Genomic DNA, 27113 nt, shown 5'->3' on the forward strand with positions numbered 1-27113 from the left:
ATCAGTTTGTGGCGTTACCTTTCGGTCTCGCCACGGCTCCGCGGGTCTTCACAAAGGTGTTGGCCCCTATGTTGGCACTTCTGCGCCAAAGAGGTATATCGATTCTAGGTTACCTAGACGATCTTCTGCTTCATGCAGAATCTCCTCAGACCTTGCTACAAAACATAGAAATTACTATGATTTCTTTACAGGAATTCGGGTGGCTGGTGAACCAGCAAAAGTCATTTCTGGTTCCCACCCAGAGGCTCGAATATCTGGGTCTAATTCTAGACACAGTCAGGACGAGAGTTTTCCTTCCGGTAGGGAAACTTCGAAAGATTCAATCAGCAGTCCAGTTGTTACTGTCCAACAGCTGGTCTTCCCTTCGGACTTGCATGATGGTTCTGGGGTTGATGGTGGCTTCATTCGAAGCAGTCCCATTTGCCCAGTCCCATACCCGAATTCTTCAGCAAGAGATTCTTCTCAGATGGAATCGGAATCCGGAATCCCTGGACAATCAGATACGATTGAGCAAACAGACCAGAGAGTCTCTGGTTTGGTGGCTTCGGTCTCCAATGCTCAGCCAGGGAAAGTCATTTCTGCCAATATATTGGACGATAGTGACCACGGATGCCAGTCTATCCGGATGGGGAGGAATTCTTGGTCAGTTATCGGTCCAGGGACTTTGGTCCCCGGAAGAATCCAGATTACCGATAAATGTATTGGAACTGAGAGCGATCAGACTTTGTCTGATTCACTGGACCGAGCAGCTCCAGGGCAGCCCGGTTCGGATCCAGTCGGACAATGCCACGGCCGTGGCTTATGTCAATCATCAGGGGGGCACCAAGAGTGTCCGAGCGGCCAAAGAAGTGGCTTGCATTCTTCGCTGGGCGGAACGATTTGTTCCAGCAATCTCTGCGGTGTTCATTCCGGGGGTGGAGAATTGGCAGGCAGATTATCTCAGCCGTCAGACCCTGGATCAGGGGGAATGGTCCCTCCATCCAGACGTTTTCCACCAGTTGTGCCTACGGTGGGGCACCCCGGATGTGGATCTGTTGGCATCACGATTCAACAGGAAATTTCAGAGATTCGTGGCTCGCTCCCGCGATCCTCTAGCAGAAACCGCAGACGCACTGATCGCCCCGTGGGGGCAATACCAGCTAATATATGCCTTCCCTCCTCTCGCGTTACTGCCAAGACTTCTTCGCAGGGTAGAGGAGGAAGGAATCCCAGTAATCCTGGTAGCTCCGGACTGGCCTCGTCGAGCTTGGTACGCCGACATGGTCAGACTGGTGGCGGACGTCCCATGGAGACTTCCTCTCAGGGAGGATCTACTGTCTCAGGGACCGATCTTCCATCCTGCTTTACGATCGCTGGCTTTAACGGCCTGGCTATTGAGACCCAGGTGCTGAAGGACAAAGGTTTGTCAGCTTCAGTTATTCCTACTCTAGTTGAAACAAGGAAAGCGACTTCCAGAAAGATTTATCATCGCACATGGAAGTCCTACATTGCATGGTGTGAACCTTTGGGGTTCCGTCCTCGGTCTTATTCGATTAGTCGAATATTGGCTTTTCTGCAACAAGGGGTTGAGCAGAAACTGGCCTTGAGTACTATCAAGGGTCAGGTCTCAGCATTAGCCATCTTCTTTCAGAAGCCTTTGGCTACTCATTCCTTGGTGCAGAATTTCATCCAGGGGGTGCGACATCTGGCTCCGCCAGTGCACGCGCCGTTACCCCCCTGGGATCTTAATTTAGTGTTGTCGGTTCTTCAGAAACCTCCCTTTGAAGATATTAGGGAGATTCCTCTACCTACGTTGTCCCAGAAGGTGGCCTTCTTGGTGGCTATTACTTCTGCACGCAGGGTGTCAGAACTGGCCGCATTATCTTGTCGTTCACCATATCTGGTGGTTCATAGAGATAAGGTGGTTCTTCGTCCGAATCCATCCTTCCTACCAAAAGTAGTTTCAGAATTTCATCTGAATGAAGAAATTGTATTACCTTCCCTGTGTCCTAAGCCCAGTCATCCTCGGGAATTTGCTTTGCACTCCTTGGATGTGGTCCGGGCGATCAGGGTATACTTGAAAACGACAGACTCGTTTCGCAAGACGGATTCACTTTTTGTGATCCCAGATGGACCCAAAAAGGGGTTGCCTGCATCTGCCGCGACCATTTCCAAATGGATCAGACAGACGGTAGTACAGGCTTATTCTATTAAGGGTCGGGAGCCCCCGTTCCCTGTTAAGGCGCACTCCACTCGGGCACTTAGTGCGTCATGGGCCTTTCGCCATCAGGCGTCAGTGGTCCAGGTGTGCAAGGCGGCTACCTGGTCGTCGGTGCATACCTTCTCTAAACATTATAAAGTTGATGTAATGGCATCGTCTGATGCCTCATTTGGCCGCAAGGTTTTGCAGGCCGCAATTTGAGGAGACCAGTGGTCTACCTCGAGGGTTTTTTTCCGTTGGAAAATTTTTTCTTTTAGTCTCATTCTTTGTTTATAATGAGCCTTTAAAACTTCTAGTTTGGCACCGGTTGGGCCTACTAGATTGGATTTGATTTTGTCAATCCCACCCCTCATTTGTGGCACTGCTTCTGGATGTCCCAGCTCTTGAGAATCAAGAAGACTACGTCTGTCAATGAGCGATAGAGAAAAATGGATTTTTGTAAGAACTTACCGTAAAATCCTTTTCTCTTAAGCTCATTGACAGACGTAGTACCCGCCCCTCTATCATTGAGTTGGGTTGGGTTAATTTCTCTGTACTGCTTTAAACAGAACTGATTCCCTGTAGCAGAGAGAGGGAGGATATACCCTCAGGGACTGCCCCCTAGGGTGGAGCCAGAACGTTTTGTCATTCTGCCTAGTCCTACTCCTGCGGAGACAACATAACCCAGCTCTTGAGAATCAAGAAGACTACGTCTGTCAATGAGCTTAAGAGAAAAGGATTTTACGGTAAGTTCTTACAAAAATCCATTTTTTTTTTCGCATTCAAAATCGAATGTTCTTCGGTTTTATACCTTGCTCTTCAAAGGTGTGAATGCAGAAATACCTTATTATGACCAGTAGACGGAGCATCCTTATGATAACCAGCACAATCTAGTGGCCATACTGCATTACTACTATCATTGGAAATAAGTATGCTCATCAGCAGCCTCTAGTGGCAATACCACATTATGACTATCATAGGAAATATGTATACTCCTCCATCTAGTGGCCATATTGCATTATTACTTTCATAGGAAATAATTATGCTCCTCAGCCCCATCTAGTGGCCATATTGCATTACTACTATCATACGAAATAAGTATGCTCATCAGCAGCCTCTAGTGGCCATACCACATTATGACTATCAGCACCATCTAGTGGCCATATTGCATTACTACTATCATAGGAAATAATTATGCTCCTCATCCCCATCTAGTGGCCATATTGCATTACTACTATCACGGGAAATAATTGTTCTCCTCATCACCATCTAGTGGCCATATTGCATTACTACTATCATAGGAAATAACTATGCTCCTCAGCACCGTCTAGTGGCCATATTGCATTATTACTAACATAGGAAATAAGTATGCTCCTCAGCCCCATCTAGTGGCCACATTGCATTACTACTATCATAGGAAATAATGATGCTCCTCAGCCCCATCTAGTGGCCATATTGCATTATTACTATCATAGGAATAAGTATGCTTCTCAGCCCCATCTAGTGGCCATATTGCATTATTACTATCAGGAAATAAGTATGCTCCTTAGCACCTCGTAGTGGCAAGAATTTTTTTTTTTCACATTCAAAATCGAATGTTCTGCAGTTTTTAATCCTTGCGTTTCAAAGGTGTGAATGCGGAAACATCTTAGTAGATGACACTGAGGAGCATCCATACCATAACCGGCTCCATACAGTGGCCATACTGCATTATCATAGGAAATAAATATGTTCCCAGAACCATCTAGTGGCCATACTGCATTACTATTATAATAGGAAATAAGTATGCATGTAGTGGCAATATTCTGGTATCTTCCACATTCTCACAATCGATCTGCATAGAATAAAGACAGAGAATATAAAATTTTTGCCCCATTCGCACAGAATGAATTTACATGCAGTTTCAATGTATGAAATGTACAACACTGAGGATCATACTTATTCCTTATCAAAACCAGTGCCGTTGAGTGGCCATGCTGCATTATTAGAGTTGCACCGATACTTTCGGTCAAGTACTCGCCGATACCGAATACCGATACTTTGCGGTGTGATTTGCGTCAAAACAAATTAATTGGGCGTAAATTGCACTGCGAAGAATCGGATACCATTTTCCCCACCGGGAAAGGCAAGCGCCATCTAGTGGGTAGTTATTTAAAAATGTTAACTCTCATTAATCAATTCTGGACCGGAAGGATTTGCCCCCTTAATGAGCAGGCCATTTTTTGCAATACGGCACTGCGTTATTTTAATTGACAGTTGCGCGGTTGTGCGACGCTGTACCCAAGTAAAATTGACGTCCTTTTTTTCCCCACAAATAGAGCTTTCTTTTGGTTGTATTTGATCACCTGTGCAATTTTTATTTTTTGCGTTTTAAACATAAAAGCGTGACAATTCTGAAAAAAAAAAAAACTATCTTTTACTATCTGCTATAAAACTTATCCAATAAAAAAAGTTTAAAAATCAAATTTTTTCATTGTTTTAGGCCAATTTGTATTCTGCTACATATTTTTGGTAAAAAACAAATCCCAGTAAGCGTACATTGATTGGTTTGCGCAAAAGTTATCGCATCTACAAACTACAAACTTCCTAGGCGAAAGATTTATGTAATTTATTTTTATTTTTTTACTAGTAATGGCGGCGATCAGCGATTTTTAGCGGGACTGCGACATTGCGGCGGACAGATCGGACCCCTAACTGATATTTTTGACATTTTTGGGGGGACCAGTGACATTACTACAGTAATCAGTGCTAAAAATATGCACTGTTACTGTAATAATGACACTGGCAGGGAAGGGGTTAACACCAGGGGCAATCGAAGGGTAAAATGTGTCCCTAGGGTGTGTTTTCTGTGAGTTTTTTTTAAAATTCACTCTTCTATGTCTTTCAGTTAGAATTGACATCTACTTTTAGTTTTTTTAATATAAAGAATCCTAAACCAGGAGTGAGATGGAAGATAGGACACGGCTGTAATTAGGTATTTGCTCCGGAATTCCAGGAATACATTTATTTTGTGCGCCTTTGTAAGCTGTATAGTAATAGCTTGCGTCGGCTGTCTTCCAAATTTTTAACTGCATCAATAACAATGGTTTTAAGATAACAAATGGCGTCGATATTGGCCGGCAGCGGAGGATTTTTCTGACAGCACTTAACACTGGCCGGGTCCCCAGAGAGCTGCGAGTTAACAAGTGGCTTTTCATTGACAACTCATCAGACTTGTAAAGCAGAATTGATTAAAGTGCAATTAGAAGCTCTAATTATACCGGCTGCTGTAGGAAAATTCAGCTTGGGTCCATGACCTTTTCACGCATGGACGGAGCTGGGAACAAGACGGATGTGGATGGCACTAGTCCGGCCTTTTCTGTGGCATCTGAAACTAATGCAGTCTAGATTGCTTCTAACCGTTGATCGATAGGGCTCGAAAATAGGGCTACAGATAAAACTAGCGTGTTGGTGGTGGGATGTTAACAAATTTAAAACGTATGCAATCTTTCTTTTAATTACATTTTTTTTTGTTTTATTTTTATATATATATATTTACAGTAAACCCCCGCTCTATCGCGGTTCAGTTTTTGCGGTCCCGGTATATTGCGTTATTTTTTGTAATGTTATTTTACTATATAAATCTTTAGAAATGAAATATTTTTGTGTTTTCCATAGCTCTTGCTATGTCTCTCAGTATCTTTTATGTGTTTAAATGAGTTTCTATTGTTTTAAAAGTGTGTTTAAAGACCTTAAAATGCTTTTCTCTGTCGCTCATTGACAGACGTAGTCCTCGTTGATTAAAACCAAACTCGGGTTATACTGCCCTCTACAGGAGTAGGACTAGACAGGAAAGAAAACATTCTGGCCACACCCTAGGGGCAGTCCCAGAGGGTATATCCTCTCTCTCTCTGCTACAGCAAATCATTTTTTTTTCTGTCTAGTTAGGAGTAAGGACCTAGATGCCTTGCTAGGATCTTCGGTCCTGGCAGGAATTTTTCTTAGAATTTGTTTAGACAGCTTTTTTCTCCAGTGTTCCTGTGAGATCTTCAAGCAAGAAAGCTGGAACTGGGCGACGGGCTGGATGTTGAGATCCAGTGGTCACCCCAGTTCTGCCTACGAGCGCGTGCAGGCCATAGCTCCGCGCTGGGTTGGCCGCGACATAGTCCCACTAGGACGGGGACTGACCCTGCGAGTTAAACGTCTCGCCTGAACGCCAATGACCAACAGAGTCACGGCATCCATATTGGTCGACAGCCCCCCCACCCCGGTGGAGAGGGGTTCTGTCAGGAGTGGCGCCCGCCTGGTTTCGGTATGGTGAGTAGATGTTCCCCCTCCCCCCCTGTCGGGTTTGTGGTGGACGCGGGCCCCTCTCTGGAATGGTAGGATGGGTCTCCCCTCTATCCTATAACAGGTCACAGATCCCCCAATTTGAGTGTGATTTTTGTGAACAAAAACCAAGACGCTTGGTTTGGGAGCTGACTATCTAAGGTCATTGCAAAACTGTAAGGGTGACTGTAGTCAGTGGCAGTACATAAGGGGCATTACTATTTGAAGTAAAAGGTATCCTACCTGTCAGAAGTGTACACAGGCCGATGTCTATGCCTGACTCACTGCAGTCCAGATCGCCATTCCTCCAGCAAAGGGTCACTTCGGAAGGACAGAGGGCTTCCTCCCGACGGCCCACGGACCGCATGCGGCCCGCCAGGGTCCTGTACCGTCGGCCAGGCTTATCACCAGTCAGGGTGAAGGTTGTGGGGCCGAGATACTCCCGCAGGCCGAACATAAACATCCCGCAGGCCGCTGCTACCCGCCGCTATCCTATACAGGCGCCGCCATTTTCTTGCAGATCGCACGAGGCCGCCATATTAGCGTAGCCTCGTGTCTCCAGCATGGGGGTGGCCATGTTTGAGGTGACCAAACACCTCGAGGAGCTATGGGGAGGCGCCGGAAGGCGTGTAAAGGGGCGGAGCCGCCTCCTTTTTCCCAGCGTAGCCTCGTGTCTCCAGCATGGGGGCGGCCATGTTTGAGGTGACCAAAACACCTCGAGGAGCTAAGGGGAGGCGCCGGAAGGCGTGCAAAGGGGCGGAGCCGCCTCCTTTTACCCGGGAAAGCCAGCCAAAGACTTCCTGTCTGTAATAGACAGTGCTGGAACAGGTTGTATTGAAACTCTGTGCATCAAGTCTTGAGCCTTGGGGTCTCTCTCTCTCTCGCTCTGTAGGGGTCCCTAAGCAGGTAACACTGAGGGGCGCTGTGGTGCTGGGGGTCTAAAAAAATAAAAAAAATAAAAAATGTTTTATTTTTTTTTGGCTAATTACGTTTTTCCGGCAAGTGTCTGGAATAATCATGGACCCTGCCACACAGGTACCCCCACCTGTTTCCCTCGAGGTGGCCGCAGGACCCTCCAGTTCACAGAGTATGGATGCACTCACAGCAGTTTTGGAGTCTTTGGTGTCTCGGGTGGAGACGGCCTGTCAGGGACGGGGGTCAAGAACGCGACCCCCGCCTACCCCTATGTCATCTGATACTTCAGATTCAGATTCTGAGATGTTCATTGCAGCTGCAGGTCCCTCTGCAGGGGCTGTTGTCTCAGGTAAAGTTCCCTCAGATAGTGAGGAGGACGTTCCTGCCTCCGCCATAGCACAAGAAGAAGCATTGGTGGACGCACTAGTTGTGGCGGTCCGGGAAACCTTAAGACTTGAGGTTTTACCGGCAGAAGCAACTGAGATGGAAATTCCCTTTGGTACTAGTAAACCTACCAAGACGGCGAAGGTTTTTCCCTTACCCAAATGTTTTGGTAATAAAATTAAAGAGGAATGGAATCATTCAAAACGTGCCTTTACTGTTTCCAAGCGCATTACTAGACGCTATCCGTTTGAGGAATCCCTCATTAAGAAATGGACGGTACCACCAGTGGTGGATCCACCTATTTCCAGACTGAACAAAGCCACTGTTATCCCGTTGGAGGACGCTCCGTCCTTTAAGGATCCGGTGGATCGGAAGATGGAAGCGGAGTCCCGCACTATTTTTTCCCTGATAGGGTCAGCCTTTAGACCAGTGATTGTCATTGGTTTAGTTTCACAGACATTAACGGAATGGGCAAGATTGGTACGCCATGACCTAAAGGGGAAAGGTATCCCCCAGGCAGCATCTGATTTGATGGAACAAATTATACAAGGACTGCAGTTCGTCTGTGACGCAGCCCTGGATGCCACCCCCTTGTTAGGGCATGCATCTATGTCAGCGGTAATCCTCAGACGTGTGCTGTGGTTAAAGTGCTGGTCAGCGGATCTAGGTTCCAAGAAAGCCTTGGCGAATCTCCCCTTTCAGGGGAATCGCCTATTTGGGGCCAAACTAGATGAGATCATTAAGGATGTCACTGGGGGCAAGAGCACTTTTCTGCCGCAGGCTGCTAAAGCTAAAGGACCTCGTAACAAGCGTGGACCTTTCTTTGCTGCTCATAAAGGGTTTGTTCGCTCCGCTGGGTCGAGCGGGAAAGGCAAAGCCCCTCTAGGAGGGTTCAAGAGGCGCTGGTCGGGCAAACAAAGGGCCGACTCAGCCAAACCTGAAGTTAAGGCTAATACAGCCTGAAGGTGCGCCCCCACCCGGCTTAGGGGTGGGGGGACGTCTTCACCGGTGTTCAGATCTAGGGCTTTCCTGAATCCCGGGCTAAGGGGTTCAGGAGATCATACGATCAGGATACAAGATCGAGTGTCGATCACTGCTACCGGTGCGATTCTTCCCTTCCAGCATTTAGGTGCTACAGGGAGCGGTAGTTACCGTTCCCTGAACAGATCATTTTCTTTTTTTTGTATACAAACTTTTATTGAAAGGAAACAGAAGATGGTGGTACAAAGAGAATTGGTACAATAATATGACAAATATTGGTATCACATAGAGTAAACAGAGATATAACAATCTTAAGTCATTTCAAGATAACTCTATTGAAAATGGGAATTAGATATCAAAATAACAACAAGGGTATCGAGAATATAGTTCCTGGATATAGGTACAGAGCAGAAAGAGATTTCCATAACACTAAGCGTTAGGCCGGAGACACGGTGTCAAATAAAAGGGTTTTAAATAGTTAGTCACCTGTACAGTAATTAGAAAAAAAAATATCTGAGTGTGAAATCCATGGGTCCCATTTATTAGTGTGAAATTTAATAGAGTTGTGATAAAATTTCTTTCATCTGGCGCCAGTTGGAAATTTTTTCTTCAAAAATCGCTGATACGAACAGATCATTTTCTTTACCTTTTCCAAAGGTTAATTTCAGTTCCCTACAGGAATCGGATCCGGTTGAGCAAACAGACCAAGGAGCCTCTAGTCTGGTGACTTCGGTCTCTAAGGCTCAACCAGGAGAAATCATCACTCTTGATAAGAATCAAGTTTCTGATAAATGTGTGGGAACAGAGAGCGATCAGACTTTGTCGGATTGCAGGGACCAAGCAGCTCTAGGGCAGCCTGGTTCGGATCCAGTCAGACAAGATCAGGGTGATGACTTAGGTCGATCACCAAGGATTTCACCATCTGTGTCTTCATCAGAGCATCCCGGAGGTGGATCTGTTGGCAGATCGGCTCAACAGGAAGGCGCGGAGGTTGGTAACGCGCGCCCGCGATCCTCTAGCGGACGCAGCAGACGCGCTGAACGGCCTACAAAGGCAGTATCAGCTACTAGACGTCTTCCCCCCTCTCAAGTTGCTGCTGAGACTTCTCCGCAGGATAGAGATGGAGGGAACTCCAGTTATCCTGGAAATTCGAGGCTAGCCTCGTCAGGCCGGTCAGGCCGACTTGGACATGCTAGTCGCGAACGCTCCTTGGAGACCTCCTCTCAGGGAGGATCTGCGGTCTCAAGGACCAATCTTCCATCGTGCTTTATAGTCGCTGGTTTTAATGGTCTGGCCATTGAGACCCAGGTACTGAAGGGCAGAGGGTTGTCAGCTTCAGTTATTCCTACTCTAATTAAAGCAAGGAAAGCGACTTCCAGCAAAGTCTATTATCGCACATGGAAGACTTATATTGCGTCGTGTGAATCTTTGGGATTTCCCCCACGTACCTATTCGGTGACCCGAATCTTGGCTTTTCTGCAAAAGGGGGTTGAGCAGAAACTATCCTTGAGCACCATCAAGGGTCAGGTTTCAGCATTAGCAATCTTCTTTCAGAAGCCTTTGGCTACTCATTCCTTGGTGCGGAATTTCATCCAGGGGGTGCGGCACTTGGCTCCGCCAATCCGCGCGCCCTTACCACCTTGGGATCTTAATTTGGTTTTGTCGGTTCTGCAGAAACCTCCCTTTGAAAATATCAGGGAGATTTCCTTGCTTACATGATCTCAGAAGGTGGCCTTCTTGGTGGCTATCACTTCTGCACGCAGGGTGTCAGAACTGGCTGCATTATCATGCCATTCCCCATATCTAGTGGTTCATAGGGATAAGGTAGTTCTTCATCCGAAGCCATCCTTTCTTCCTAAGGTGGTTTCAGACTTTCATCTGAATGAAGATATTGTACTACCTTCCTTGTGTCCTCAGCCCAATCATCCTCGGGAATATGCGTTGCATTCCTTGGATGTGGTTCGGGCAATCAGGGTATACCTGAAGGCTACGGAAACGTTCCGGAAGACGGATTCACTTTTTGTGATCACGGATGGCCCCAGAAAGGGGTTGCCTGCATCTGCCGCGACTATCTCCAAATGGATCAGACAGACGGTGGTACAGGCTTATTCTATTAAGGGGTGGAATCCTCCGTTCCCTGTTAAGGCGCACTCCACTCGAGCGCTCAGTACTTCCTGGGCCTACCGCCATCAGGCGTCAGTGGTCCAGGTGTGCAAGGCGGCCACCTGGTCGTCGGTGCATACCTTTACAAAATTTTATAAAGTTGATGTGATGGCATCAGCGGATGCCTCATTTGGCCGCAAGGTTTTGCAGGCCGCAATTTGAGGAGACCGGTGGTCTACCTCGAGGGTTTTTTTCCGTTGGAATTTCAGTTGAGTCTCATCGTTTGATTGATGAGCCTTTAAAACTTCTAGTTGGCACCGGTTGGGCCTTCTAGATTGGATTTTGATTTCCATTTTCCCACCCCTCATTTGTGGTACTGCTTTGGGACGTCCCGAGTTGTTATTAATCAACGAGGACTACGTCTGTCAATGAGCGACAGAGAAAAATGGATTTTTGTAAAATCTTACCGTAAAATCCTTTTCTCTTAAGCTCATTGACAGACGTAGTACCCGCCCCTCTGTTTTTGAGTTGGGTTGGGTTAAATTCTCTAAACACTGCTTTGTGACATAACTGATTTGCTGTAGCAGAGAGAGAGAGGATATACCCTCTGGGACTGCCCCTAGGGTGTGGCCAGAATGTTTTCTTTCCTGTCTAGTCCTACTCCTGTAGAGGGCAGTATAGCCCGAGTTGTTATTAATCAACGAGGACTACGTCTGTCAATGAGCTTAAGAGAAAAGGATTTTACGGTAAGATTTTACAAAAATCCATTTTTACATTTACAGTGACAGTAAAAAAAACATGCCTACAATGCATTTTAATAGGGTTTTTCTATTTCGCGGATTTTCACTTTTCGCGGCTGGGTCCTGGGTCCGGAACGTAACCCCCGCAATGGAGGGGGGTTTACTGCATATATATATATATTTTATTTTTTATTTATTTATTTCGTTTATTTTTTTTTTTTTTTAGTTATTCATTTTTTGTTTAGTTTCATTTATTTATTTTTTCGTTTATTTTATTTTAGTCCCTCCGCTCTGACCAGCACATGATAATCAGAGAGGGGCACAGATAATGGAAAACATACGACCCCTAAACTAGTAGGAGCGGGGGGTGTAATTCTGAATATTTTTTTTCTAATTCTGCACTGACTGTCTTTGAAATTGTCCAGGGCCCTGTTCCAATCCAATCCAGGGACAGACTTGGTCCAGGGACTGTCCCTGGAAACCGAGGATGTCTGGTCACCCTATCCTAAAAGCCCAATTCCAGGAAGGCTTCTCAAATCTTCCCAACCCATGCCCTCTATGAATTAATAGTAGATTCAAAAACATTGTGCAAAAAACATACTTTCTCTTCCGCTCATTGACAGACACAGCACCATATCTTTAACCTGTGGGTTATGCTGCTTTTCCTAGGAGTAGGATACTAGGCTGAAAAGAGTTAAAAGGGTTTGAGTACGCCCATAGGGCAGTCCCAGGGGGGTATACTCCCACTTTCTGTGATAGCTCTTCAGTTTTTTTTCTGCCTAGTCAGGAGTAAGGATCTAGTTCCTTGCTGGGATCTCTGGTCCTGGCATTGTTTCCTATATAAACTGAATATTTTTCTCTTTTATTATTTTCTGTTCCTTCTTAACCACTACACGACCGCCCGCCGCAGATTTACTGCGGCAGGTGTAAGGGATGTCAGGTACCCCATAAAAAAACAACACATTTCCGTTTTATGGCATTTCTATGAAACCACCAGTAGATGGCAGCACAAAGTTCAACTGCAAGCAAGGCATGGGTGGAACTAAAAGTTAGAACTTTTGTTTCTGGGGGAACAGAATAGCAGTTCCTGTGTCCCTCAGAATAAAAAGGTCATCATACCTCACTCATGTCCTTGTAATTGCAGGTAAGAAGGAGTATATTTAGGGCTATAAACAGGGCAAAATTGATTTCATTTACATCCCTGTGATCAGTAAAGGCTCCTGTCACTACTGTGTGATTGAATAACATACTGCACAAATGTTAGTGGGTCACACTGTCTCATCACATGACTACAGTGTACCAGGAATGTGGTTATTATAGAGTTATGTTGTTATATCTTATATTAGATTGTATTATGAGACCACTGTGATGCAGAAGGAGTAACAACATATCAGCACATGTTTAATTTATTATTATTTTGTATGAGGACGTTATTCCTGTATATCAGAATGTTGATATTGTTATATATATAGATGTGTAATAGTATGTATGAACAGAATAGCAGCTGCTGTCCACCAGAATAAAAGGTCATCATACCTCACTCATGTCCTTATCATTGCAGAAACTTCTCAATAAAAATAATTCTGGTTTCACCCGGTCCGATCCCTTCGCACATTGGAATTATTGACCATACTTTCAGCATATGTGCAACACAGGCAGCCGCTCCCGGGCAAAGCGACGTAGTACTATGTCACTCGCTCTCAGGAGGCTAGGGGGCGAGCACGTGCCGCCCCCGGCGTGCTCCCGCCCCCGCTCGTCAGCCGGGGAGCCAGTGCGTGTGCCAGGCTGCTCCGATTGCCACCTGATACCGGTGATCCCCCCCCCCCCCCCCCGCTGACAGAGAAGGACGAACGGCTGATGTAAACACAGCCATCCGTCCTGCCTACAATGATCACAGAGACCATGCGATCCTGCTGTATAGGATCACATGTCTCTATGATCATTTCAGAAGCCCAACCCCCCCCCCCCCCACAGTTAGAATCACTCCGCTAGGCTTACATTTAAGCCTTTGATCACCCACAGTGTTAACCCCTTCCCTGCCAGTGTCATTATTACAGTAACAGTGCATATTTTTAGCACTGATTACTCTAGTAATGTCACTGGTCCCTCCAGAAGTGTCAAAAATGTCAGTTAGGGGTCCGATCTGCCCGCCGCAATGTTGCAGTCCTGCAAAAAATTGCAGATCGCCACCATTACTAGTAAAAAAAAAAAACAATAAAAATAACAGAAATCTTTCCTGTAGTTAGTAGACGCAATAACTTTTGCGCAAACCAATCAAAATGCGCTTATTTTTTTTTTTTTACCAAAAATATATAGCAGAAAACAAAGTGGCCTAAAATGTTAAAAAATTTTGATTTTTAAAATTTTTTTTTGGGAATGTTATATAGCAAAATGTAAAAAATATTTTTTTTTTTTTTTTTTTTCTAAATTGTTTCACTCTTTTTTTGTTTTTAGCGCAAACAATAAAAATCGCACAGGTGATCAAATACCACCAAAAGAAAGATCTATTTGTGGGGAAAAAAAAGGACGTCAATTTAATTTGGGTACAGCGTGTCACGACCACGCAATTGTCCGTTAAAATAACACAGTGCGCGAATCGCAAAATAGGGCCTGGTCATTGAGCAGCAAAATCTTCCGGTCCAGAAGTGGTTAAAGTCGTCTTTGGTTTCCATTTAAATAAAGGCATTGTGTTACCTTCCTTATGTCCTAAGCCTAAGCTGAGCTGAGCTGTGGCTCGGGCAATCAGGGTGTACCTGGCAATGACTGAGTGGTTCCGAAAATCTGATTCCTTATATGTCTCTTTGGGGGGTTTTTTTTCACTTTTTTGTGGCACTACTCCCATGGGAGCTGCTGGTTACGGATTCCCCTGCGTTACCCATAGAAACAACTTGACAGTATAGCATATTCAAAGTGCTTGGCTCAGTCAGGAAACAGTCCAGGGGTTTTGGTTTTTGATGTTTTATTTGAGAACTTAAATTGGAGAAGGGAATGAGTTGGATACTCCCAACTGAACAACTATGCACAATTTGCTGGGACTTCTAAGTATAGCTATAGAGTGCGGCAAGGCCGCTGCTTCACCTTGTCCCTGCAGTGAAGAAGAATTTGATGAACTGTATGGTTCTGTGAATTGCTCTTTAGGGCCCTACTTGGCACCCCCTTTGTCCCTACTCTTCAGGGTTCTACAATGGCACCCCCTTTACTATGGCACTCTGTGTGAGCTAGCTCCCTGATCCTCTGACTTCACTGGAGTGGTTCCCCTTCCAGGGCAGACCCTTAGGCAAGTCCCCTGGTACTCACGGACACTGTTTTTCCCGAGAGACTCTGCCAGCAGCTCCACCGTCAGCTCTACTGGATCTTCTGCAGCTCCGCTCCACAGCTGGTTCACTAGGCCGGCCGCCTAAGACCACCTTCCCCGTACAGCAGGAGGAGAGACAGCCATCAGCATCCTCCTGGGACTCTGCTTCCTGCCAAATACGCACTGTCACATCTCCCCTCAGCTTTTATGAGCAATTCCAGGATGCATTGCAAGAATGCCCTCCCACTGGGACTCCCACAAAAGCCAATGTTTCACTGGCTGGGTTTCCTCCACCATCCAACAAGCTCCCTCATTAGATACAGTGGGGACACTCCCTCAGACCCAGTGAATCACACCTGGAAACGTAACAGTCAACCTAATTGATCAGGCTCTCCTAATAAGCAGAAGGAGCAATAGATACATTTACCTAGCACCTATCTAGAAGGGTGCTACATTTAAAAAAAAAACATTTTTCAAAGCATATGTCCACCAAAGGGGTAGGATGGACAATGTAAGGTGCTGGCTGCGTCTGCTATGACCATTTCCAGATGGATTAGGCAGACGGTGGTGCAGGCCTATTCCATTAAGGGTACCAAAGGGGTAGGATGGACCCTGTAAGGGGCTGGCTGCGTCTGCTACAACCATTTCCAGATGGATTAGGCAGACGGTGGTGCAGGCCTATTCTATTAAGGGTCAGGTTCCTCCTTTCCCTGTTATGGCCCATTCTACATGGGTGCTTAGTGCCTCTTGGGACTTTCGTCATCAGGTGTCAGTGGTGCAGGTTTGCAAGGCTGGCCACCTGGTCGTCCACGCACATTTTCACAAAATTTTATAAGGTGGATGTGTTGGCATCGGCGGATGCCTTCTTTTGGCCGCAAGGGTTTGCAGGCCACTGTTGGAGAAGATTAGTCCTCTTTGAGGCTGTACTTTTTTGTCAGGTGAGCTCCAGTTGTTCCTGGTTGAGCTCCTGTTTTACATGATTGGCTACGTTTAGCCCTTGGGAAGTATGTTTATGTTTATTGCTGTGTTCTTTCCGCCCCTCGTGCTTTTTTTTCCGCAAAGATTTTTATTAATTTTAATTAGATCTTACAAAGTATTTCAGCAAATTATAAAAAAAAACACAAATAAATCTTTTTTCTTCAAGCCTGAAACAAACCACCTTGGATAACCCAGTTACCTCCACCCATCCCCCTAATACCCACCCCTCTCCCCCCACCCTTCACTCTCCAACCCCTACCTTTTGAAAAAACTAGTCTAACTTTCCTGTAGTCGGGTGTAATTCCCAGTTTTCTTAAATTCTTTCCATCCCTTCCATTTTGCTGTGAAGGCCTCTATCTTATTTTCAGCTCTACCATATAGGCTTTCCATGTTGTAGATAAAGTCTACTCTATTACACCACTCCTCCATTGTAGGGATTTCTGAGTCCAGCCATCTCTTTGGGATTGTTCCTTTTGTGGCATTTAATAGGTTCAGGTCATCCCTTACACTTACTCCAGTAATATGGACTATAAATTGTTGTGTTTTTAGTCAGAATGTTGGTATCCTAGGGCAACTCTATCAGATATGGAACAAGGCGCCTTCCACTTGACTCCCCCTCCAACATAATTCAGATTTCTCTCCTTGGACTCGCATTAACCGGTGATAAATACCATCTGGCTAAGAGTTTATAATTCATCTCTGTAGTATTAACATCTCTAGCCGTACAGTGAGCTGCTCTTAGGACTTTTTTTTTTCTGTCTTCATCCAATCTTATTCCAACTTCTTTTTCCCATTTCTCTAAGAATGGTGGCCTCTTCCTACCCATCAGGTCAGATAGGACCCCATACATCTGTGATAGACCATGTCTTTTCTTCTTGTGTGGGTCTAATCATTTTTTTCCATAGGGGTTAAATCACTACCCCTCGTGTTGACACTGCTTTGGGATGCCCCACGGGTCAACGATATGGAGCTCTGTCTGTCAGTGAACGAAAGAGAAAACTGCATTTTTGCCTTACCGTAAAAACCTTTTCTTTGATATTCGTTGATGGACACACCACCCACACCCCTCAAATGAGTTGAGGGTAATGTTCTTCTGACACTGCTTTTTATAAAACTGAAGAGCTAGAGTAGGAAGTGGGAGTATACCCCCGGGACTGTCCTATGGGCCTAGTCAAACTCTTTTAACTCTTCTCCGCCTAGTGTCCTACTCCTAGGAAGAGCAGCATAACCCCACGGGTCAAAGATCAGGAGCTGTGTCTGTCAATGAACGAAAGAGAAAACTGGATTTTTGTCTTACCGTAAAATCCTTTTCTCTGATGGTCATTGACGGACACAGCACCCATCCCTCTAATGAGTCGAGAGTTATGTTCTTCCGACACTGCTTGTTACAAAACTGAAGAGCTAGAGCAGGAAGTGGGAGTATACCTCCTGGAACTGTCCTATGGGCCTAGTCAAACTCTTCTCCGCCTAGTGTCCTACTCCTAGGAAGAACAGCATAACCCCACGGGGTCAAAGACATGAAGCGGTGTCCATCAATGAACAAAAGAGAGAAAACTGGATTTTTGTCTTACCGTAAAATCCTTTTCACTGATGGTCATTGACGGACACAACTCCCACCCCTCTAATGAGTTGAGGGTAATGTTCTTCTGACACTGCTTTTTACAAAACTGAAGAGCTAGAGCAGGAAGTGGGAGTATACCCCCGGGACTGCCCTATGGGCCTAGTCAAACTCTTTTAACTCTTCTCCGCCTCGTGTCCTACTCCTAAGAAGAGCAGCATAATCCCACGGGTCAAAGATATGGAGCTGTGTCCATCAATGAACGAAAGAGAGAAAACTGGATTTTTGTCTTACTGTAAAATCCTTTTCTCTGATGTTCATTGACGGACACAGCACCCACCCCTCTAATGAGGGTAATGTTCTTCTGACACTGCTTGTTACAAAACTGAAGAGCTAGAGCAGGGAGTGAGAGTATGCCCCCTAGAATTGTCCTATGGGCCTAGTCAAACTCTTTTAACTTTTTTCCGCCTAGTGTCCTACTCCTAGGAAGAGCAGCATAACCCCACGGGTCAAAGATATGGAGCTGTGTCCATCAATGAACGAAAGAGAAAACTGGATTTTTGTCTTACCGTAAAATGCTTTTCGCTGATGTTCATTGACGGACACAGCACCCATCCCTCTAATGAGTTGAGGGTAATGTTCTTCTGACACTGCTTGTTACAAAACTGAAAAGCTAGAGCAGGGAGTGAGAGTATACCCCCTGGAACTGTCCTATGGGCCTAGTCAAACTCTTAAATCTTCTCCGCCTAGTGTCCTACCCCTAGGAAGAGCAGCATAACCCACAGGTCAAAGATATGGAGCTGTATCCGTCAATGAACATCAGAGAAAAGGATTGTACGGTAAGACAAAAATCCAGTTTTTTCAGACCCTGTGACTTCATCACAACGTCTTATTTGCTCTCTTTCTTGCAAGAGCTGGTGGTAGGAGTCATGCCGACATCGCCTGAAGCCACTGACAGCCCATGAGCTGTCACCTGCGGCACTGCAAGCCACTACAGGGGGCCATCCTGCCAGCGTTGGAGAAAGATCAGCAGCACTAAGATATAACAAGGAATAAATAATGATTTTATAAATTATTTTTAAACAATAGCAATTATTTATGAAATACTTGCAAACTAAATGTCACCCAATTGCAGTTTGGATCTACTTTAAATTGCTTGTGTTCCCTAACCCATTTAATATATCAGAAATGTTGCTATTACTGTGCTAAACTGGATTATCTTTGGCATATTAAATTGGTTTGATCCCATCTTAACATCTTTCTATGTAATGTTTTGTTCTAGGTCAACACAAGCATGCATGAGGCCAAGCTCAATGAAGAATGTGACGAACTTGTCGACATTATACATAGAAGGAAGCAGATGATTTCCGTAAAAATCAAAGAGACAAAAGTACGTTTTTTTTCTGTTAAGCTCTAATATTATGTAATAAATAAATGTAACCATACCGAGTAGAAGTAAGAAAAGTCACAGATCTGGTCTTTAACCACTAGCTGGCCAGGCATTTTCTGGAGCTTTTTATTTAAAAGTTTAAATTAGTATTTTTTGGTTAAAAAAAACTAAAGGAACACATTGAAAACACATCAGATCTCAATGGGGAAAATCTCATGCTGGATATCTATACTGGTATGGACTGGTTAATGTGTTAGGATCTATACTGGTATGGACTGGGTAATATGTTAGGATCTATACTGGTATGGACTGGGCAATGTGTTAGGATCTATACTAATATGGACTGGGTAATGTGTTAGGATCTATACTGGTATGGACTGGGTAATGTGTTAGGATTTATACTGGTATGGACTGGGTAATGTGTTAGGATCTATACTGATATGGACTGGGTAATGTGTTAGGATTTATACTGGTATGAACTGGGTAATGTGTTAGGATCTATACTGGTATGAACTGGGTAATGTGTTAGGATCTATACTGCTATGGACTGGGTAATGTGTTAGTATCTACAGGCATACCCCGTTTTAAGTACACTCACTTTAAATACACTCGCGAGTACAGACACAGCCTGGTCAGCTTGGCATGGCACTACTCCCGGTTTTTAACTTTGGTGTCTATGGGAAATCTTGGTCAGTTTGACATGGCACTGCTCCCAAACCATAAGTGACAGGGATACCACACTTAGGGAGCACCGAGAGGGGACCCAGGACTACAACATATCCTATTTGTGACCAGCCAGCTTGCCAAGGTAATCTACCATATCATAGTCCTGGATCCCCTTAACATGCTCCCCAAGCTTGGTGTCCTTGTCAGCAGTGCCATGTCAAGCAGACCAAGATTTCCTATGGAGCTAGTGTATTTACATGCATTGAGAAATGAAAAAATGTATTGCTTCACTTTAAGTACATTTTCGTTTTACATACATGCTCTGGTCCCATTGTGTACTTAAAAGTGGGGTATGCCTGTATACTGGTATGGACTGGGTAATGTGTTAGGATCTATACTGCTATGGACTGGGTAATGTGTTAGGATCTATACTGGTATGGACTGGGTAATGTGTTATGATCTATACTGGTATGGACTGGGTAATGTGTTAGGATCTATACTGCTATGGACTGGGTAATGTGTTAGGATCTATACTGCTATGGACTGGGTAATGTGTTAGGATCTATACTGGTATAGACTGAGTAATGTGTTATGATCTATACTGGTATGGATTGGGTAATGTGTTAGGATCTATACTGGTATGGACTGGGTAATGTGTTAGGAAGGAAAGGATACCACATAGTTTGAAGGAAATTAAAATTATCACCCTACAGTGGGCTGAATTCAGACCCCGAAAATCAAAGTGAAAAAAATGATGCAGCAGGCGAGTCCATTTTACTGACATTTCATTGCAGCAACTCAGAATGGTCCTCAGTAGTTTGGATGACCCCCATGTGCTTGTATGCATGGCTGACAATGTTCTGACAATGTTGGGGCATGCTACTAATGAGGCGACGGATGGTGTCCTGGGGTATTTCCTAACCAGATCTGGACCAGGACATCACTGAGCTCCTGAACAGATTTAGGTGCAAGCTGTTGGCGTCGGATGGACCGAAACATAATGTCTCAGAGGCGTTCTATTGGATTTAGGTCAGGTGAGCGTGGGGGCCATTCAATGGTATCAATCCTTCATCCTCAGGAACTGGCTGCATACTCTCCCCACAGGAGGCCGGGCATTGTCCTGCACCAGGAGGAACCCAGGACCCACTGCACCAGCATAGGGTCTGACAACGGGTCCAAGGATTTCATCCCGATACCTAATGGCAGTCAGGGTGCCATTGTCTAGTCTGTAGAGGTCTTTGTGTCCCTCCATGGATATTCCTCCCCAGACCATCACTGACCACCACCAACCTAGTCACGCTGAACGATGTTACAGGCAGCATAACGTTCTCCACGTCTTCTCCAGACCCTTTCATGTCTGTCACATGTGCTCAGGATTAACCTGCTCTCATCTGTGAAAAGCACAGGGTGCCAGTGGTGGACCTGCCAATTCTGATGTTCAATGGCAAATGCCAATCAAGCTCCACGGTGTCGGGCAGTTAGCACAGCGCCCACTAGAGGACGTCGGGCCCTCAGGCCACCCTCATGAAGTCTGTTTCTGATTGTTTGGTCAGAGACATTCACACCAGTGGCCTGCTGGAGGTCATTTTGTAGGGCTCTGGCAGTGCTCATCCTGTTCCTTGCACAAAAAAGCAGATACCGGTCCTGCTGATGGAATAAGGACCTTCTACTGCTCTGTCCAGCTCTCCTAGAGTAACTGCCTGTCTCCTGGAATCTCCTCCATGTACTTGATGCTCCTCTAGGTGACCTTGTCTCGGCACTGGCAGTATGTATACAACTATAGAACCAGTTTCTCATTCATTGACAGACGCAGTCCTCTGATGCATATTGGTAGGGAGGTCCCAAAGCAGTACCCAAATGAGGGGTAGGAACAGCAGAAACAAAGTCCCCAAGGCCAACCAGGCAACACAGGACTCAGCAGAACAACCAGATGAGGTCCACCTGAAAACAAACAGAAAAAACACCCTCAAGGAAGGCCAAGGGGCCCTCTAAACCACAGCCTGCAAGACCTTGCAGCCAAAGAAGGCATCTGCAGATGCCAGCACATCCACCTTATAAAATTTGGTAAAAATGTGAACAGACAACCAGGTTGCCGCCTTGCACACCTGAAGCACAGATGCCTGATGGCGAAAAGCCCAGGAAGCGCTAAGCGCCCGAGTAGACTGTGCCTTGACAGAGGATTGCGGTAATCGGAACCCACAGGGGGACCCCCCGCCAGCTCATCTACACCATCCAGCTGTAGGAACCTCACCAAGGCCCCCCCCCCCCCTCTTAGGTTCATTGATGGACGCAGTACCCGCCCCTCTATTTTTTTGAGTGGGTTGGTGTGCTTTTCTCTGACACTGCTTTGATACAAAACTGACATCCTATGCAGGAAGAGAGAGGGGATACCCCCAGGGACTGCCCATAGGCGTAGCCAGAAATTATTTTTGCCTAGTGTCCTACTCCTGTAGGGGGCGGTATTACCCTACTGATATGCATCAAAGGACTGCGTCTGTCAATGAACCTAAGAGAAATGGATTTCACGGTAAGACAAAAATCCAGTTTTCATATCTCTATAATGGAGATCCTTGTTGGGAATCCCAGTTGACTCCTAGTGCCATCTACCATGGAACAAATTTACCAGAAGATAATTCCACCAAGGGGCTAGGGACAGGTAAGCCTACCCCTTTGGTAGACATATGCTTTGAAAAACATTATTTATGGTTTACATTGCTTTAGCAAGCTAAACGTTATCCGTTTAGGATTTAGATCTGCCTTAGCTTGCCAAAAATGCCAATATCCGTTTTGAGCAGACTGGCCTTTTCAGCGTAAAGTGTCCGGTTTAACGTGTTTAATACAACGCCTACGCTATCTCTCAACATAAATCCTTCTTGGCTTTCAGGTAACAAAGCTGAGGAAACTCGCACAGCAAATTGCCAACTGTCGGCAAAGACTGGAGCGATCTACAGTGCTAATAAATCAAGCTGACCATCTTCTGAAGGAGAGCGATCACGCAAGATTCCTGCAAGCAGCAAAAACCGTAGTAGACAGGTAGGTGACTTTCAAAAGCAAGTATAGCTAAGATAAAAAGCAAAATAACTCTTTAGTGGCCATTGAAGCTTGGCAAATTTAGCAACGTCCATTTGGATTAGGGTTCAATTTGACTATAACTCTGTGGCTAATTTACATACTAAAATCATTTTTATTTTAGGGACATATAAGGTTTTTATTTAGTATACTGGTTTAATACATTTCCTGCTTACTGTTTAATTATAAACAACTGCATAAAATTGTAAAAAAAATAAAAATAAATAATATATAAATATTTTATTATTTTGTAATTAGTTTATTATTTTTTACGTACCTAGATGTCTCTTATTTTATATAAATATCATTTTATTATTTTGTAATTAGTTTATTATTTTTTTACCTACGTAGATGTTTATTATTTTTGTACGTACAGTCAGGTCCATAAATATTGGGACATCAACACAATTCTAATCTTTTTGGCTCTATACACCACCACAATGGATTTGAAATGAAACAAACAAGATGTGCTTTAACTGCAGACTTTCAGCTTTAATTTGAGGGTATTTACATCCAAATCAGGTGAACAGTGTAGGAATTACAACAGTTTGTATATGTGCCTCCCACTTTTTAAGGGACCAAAAGTAATAGGACAGATTAACAATCATAAATCCAACTTTCACTTTTTAATACTTGGTTGCAAATCCTTTGCAGTCAATTACAGCCTGAAGTCTGGAACGCATAGACATCACCAGACGCTGGGTTTCATCCCTGGTGATGCTCTGCCAGGCCTCTACTGCAACTGTCTTCAGTTCCTGCTTGTTCTAGGGGCATTTTCCCTTCAGTTTTGTCTTCAGCAAGTGAAATGCATGCTCAATCGGATTCAGGTCAGGTGATTGACTTGGCCATTTCATAACATTCCACTTCTTTCCCTTAAAAAACTCTTTGGTGGCTTTCGCAGTATGCTTCGGGTCATTGTCCATCTGCACTGTGAAGCGCCGTCCAATGAGTTCTGAAGCATTTGGCTGAATATGAGCAGATAATATTGCCCGAAACACTTCAGAATTCCTCCTGCTGCTTTTGTCAGCAGTCACATCATCAATAAATACAAGAGAACCAGTTCCATTGGCAGCCATACATGCCCATGCCATGACACTACCACCACCATGCTTCACTGATGAGGTGGTATGCTTTGGATCATGAGCAGTTCCTTTCCTTCTCCATACTCTTCTCTTCCCATCACTCTGGTACAAGTTGATCTTGGTCTCATCTGTCCATAGGACGAGGTTCCGGAACTGTGAAGGCTTTTTTAGATGTTGTTTGGCAAACTCTAATCTGGCCTTCCTGTTTTTGAGGCTCACCAATGATTTACATCTTGTGGTGAACCTTCTGTATTCACTCTGGTGAAGTCTTCTCTTGATTGTTGACTTTGACACACATACACCTACCTCCTGGAGAGTGTTCTTGATCTGACACACATACACCTACCTCCTGGAGAGTGATCTTGATCTGACACACATACACCTACCTCCTGGAGAGTGATCTTGATCTGGCCAACTGTTGTGAAGGATGTTTTCTTCACCAGGGAAAGAATTCTCAGGTCATCCACCACAGTTGTTTTCCATGGTCTTCTGGGTCTTTTGGTGTTTCTGAGCTCACCAGTGCGTTTTCTTTTCAAGGATGTTCCAAACAGTTGATTTGGCCACACCTAATGTTTTTGCTATCCTTCTGATGGGTTTATTTTGTTTTTCAGCCTAATGATGGCTTGCTTCACTGATAGTGACAGCTCTTTGGATCTCATAATGAGAGTTGACAGCAACAGATTTCAAATGCAAATAGCACACTTGAAATGAACTCTGGACCTTTTATCTGCTCCTTGTAAATGGGATAATGAGGGAATAACACACACCTGGCCATGGAACAGCTGAGCAGCCAATTGTCCCATTACTTTTGGTCCCTTAAAAAGTGGGAGGCACATATACAAACTGTTGTAATTCCTACACCTTTCACCTGATTTGGATGTAAATACCCTCAAATTAAAGCTGAAAGACTGCAGTTAAAGCACATCTTGTTTGTTTCATTTCAAATCCATTGTGGTGGTGTATAGAGCCAAAAAGATTAGAATTGTGTCCATGTCCCAATATTTATGGACCTGACTGTCGATTACAATTACAAAATAAAGCAATGGTTCACTGCCATTTCTTTGTAAAGGAAGCTTTATAAGCACAATGACATGGTTGGAAACCGTTCTAATTGGCCAGACTAATCAGACTTTTATTTGGTATACCTGTTTAATAAAATCTCTGCTTGTGTTTTTTTTTTTTTCTATTTTTTTTTTTTTAATTATATAATGACAACTGAATAAAATTGTAAGAAAATATGTTTAATATTGTTATTTATAATTTTTTTTTTTTTTGGTAAATATGGGGTGGAATGCATTTTATGCTCTTTAAGGTTCTCATTGGCATCATACCAAATATATATCCAAATAAGTAAAAATCAAAACCGTTTAGGGACCAAAAGCCAGTCAGGAGTTCAGTCCCCGGAGAGGCAAGGCTCTTGTGGACATCGCTGGATGGAGAGGGGGCTCAAGTAAGCATTAGAGGGTGCTGCTGCACACAGAAGGTTTTTTTTATACCTTCATGCATAATGCATGAAGGTAAAAAACCTTGTGCCTTTACAACTACTTTAACTATACGTTTGAGAACCAAATGCAGACTGTTTTATATAAAAAAAAAAAAAAAATTCCAAATTTTATCGATTTACATATTAACCAGTTCTGGACCGGAAGATTTTCCCCCTTAATGACCAGGCCATATTTTGCGATTCGGCACTGCGTTATTTTAACGGACAATTGCGCAGTCGTGGGACGCTGTACCCAAATAAAATTGATGTCCTTTTTTTTCCCACAAATAGAGATTTCTTTTGGTGGTATTTGATCACCTGTGCGATTTTTATTTTTTTGCGCAATAAACAAAAAAAGAGTGACAATTCTGAAAAAAAAAAAAAAAACAATATATATATTTCACTTTCTGCTATAGAACACCCCCCCCCCCCAAAAAAAAAAATGTAAAAATCAAAATTTTTCATCATTTGAGGCCAATTTGTATTCTGCTACAAATTTTTGGTGAACAAAATCTTAATAAGCGTATTTTGATTTGTTTGCTTCTACAAACTATGGGAAAGATTTATGTCATTTTTATTTATTCATTTTTTTTACTAGTAATGGTGGCGATCTGCGATTTTTAGCGGGACTGCGACATTGCGGTGGACAGATCGGACCCCTGACTGACATTTTTGACACTTTTGGGGGGACCAGTGACATTACTACAGTAATCAGTGGTAAAAATATGCACTCTTACTGTAATAATGACACTGGCAGGGAAGGGGGTTAACCCAGGGGCGATTAAAGTGTTAAATATGAGCCTAGGGAATGTTTTCTAACTGTGAGGGGGATTGGCTTGTGAAATCAATACAGAGACCTGTGTTCCTAAATAGGAGGAACACAGGAGCTCTGAATTGATTCATGAGAGAACAACGGTCTGCTGTGTTTTACAATGGGAGACAGCCATTCTCCCTCCACGGGGAGCGATCACGGGTGCCAGGCGGCAATCGCAGCAGCCGGTCCGTGAATGGGCTTCACCACTGGCTAATGGGGGCGCGCGGATTCACGTACATGTATGGCGATTTGCGCAGCCGAGCCAGCCTGCCGCAGTATATCTGCGGTGGGCGGTCGGCAAGTGGTTAAATGCCGCGAAAAGAAAGCTCTATTTGTGTGAAAAAAATGATAAACAATTTCATGTGGGTACAGCATTGCATGACCGTGTAATTGTCATTCAAAGTGTGTCAGCGCTGAAAATTGGCCGGGGCAGGAAGGGGGTGAATGTGCCCGGTATTGAAATGGTTAAGCAGCTGATACACAAGCACAGGCCCGCCATGAGGAGGCCCAGGCCCATCAGGAGCAGGTCCTGGTACAAGCACAGGCCCGCCATGAGGAGGCCAGGGCTCATCAGGAGCAGGTCCTGGTACAAGCACAGGCCTACCATTAGAAGGCCCATGCCCATGAGGAGGCAGGTCCTGGTACAAGCACAGGCCCGCCATGAGGAGGCCCAGGCCCAACGGGAGCAGGTCCTGGTACAAGCACAGGCCCACCATGAGGAGGCCATGGCTCATCAGGGGCAGGTCCTGGTACAAGCACAGGCCCAGGCCCATCAGGTGCAGGTCCTGGTACAAGCACAGGCCCACCATGAGGAGGCCATGGCCCATCAGGAGCAGGTCCTGGTACAAGCACAGGCCCACCATGAGGAGGCCAGGGCTCATCAGGGGCAGGTCCTGGTACAAGCACAGGCCCAGGCCCATCAGGTGCAGGTCCTGGTACAAGCACAGGCCCACCATGAGGAGGCCATGGCCCATCAGGAGCAGGTCCTGGTACAAGCACAGGCCCACCATGAGGAGGCCAGGGCTCGTCAGGAGCAGGTCCTGGTACAAGCACAGGCCCACCATGAGGAGGCCCAGGCCCATCAGGAGCAGGTCCTGGTACAAGCACAGGCCCGCCATGAGGAGGCCAGGGCTCGTCAGGAGCAGGTCCTGGTACACGTACAGGCCCG

General features: G+C 44.9%; 1 protein-coding gene across 1 annotated transcript in view; it reads left to right on the forward strand.

Annotated features, from left to right (window-relative positions):
* The window catches only part of MID2 (midline 2), a 349455-nt gene that overhangs the window by 141543 nt on the left and 180799 nt on the right, over nucleotides 1-27113 (forward strand). Inside the window, exons 3-4 of the mRNA XM_082263055.1 lie at nucleotides 18724-18831; nucleotides 22382-22530. Of these exons, the coding sequence (XP_082119181.1) occupies nucleotides 18724-18831; nucleotides 22382-22530 (257 nt within the window). The remainder of the gene's footprint in view (nucleotides 1-18723; nucleotides 18832-22381; nucleotides 22531-27113) is intronic.

This window comes from Pelophylax lessonae (assembly GCF_965119305.1).
Source record: "Pelophylax lessonae genome assembly, chromosome: 7".
Taxonomy (NCBI): Eukaryota; Metazoa; Chordata; class Amphibia; order Anura; family Ranidae; genus Pelophylax; species Pelophylax lessonae.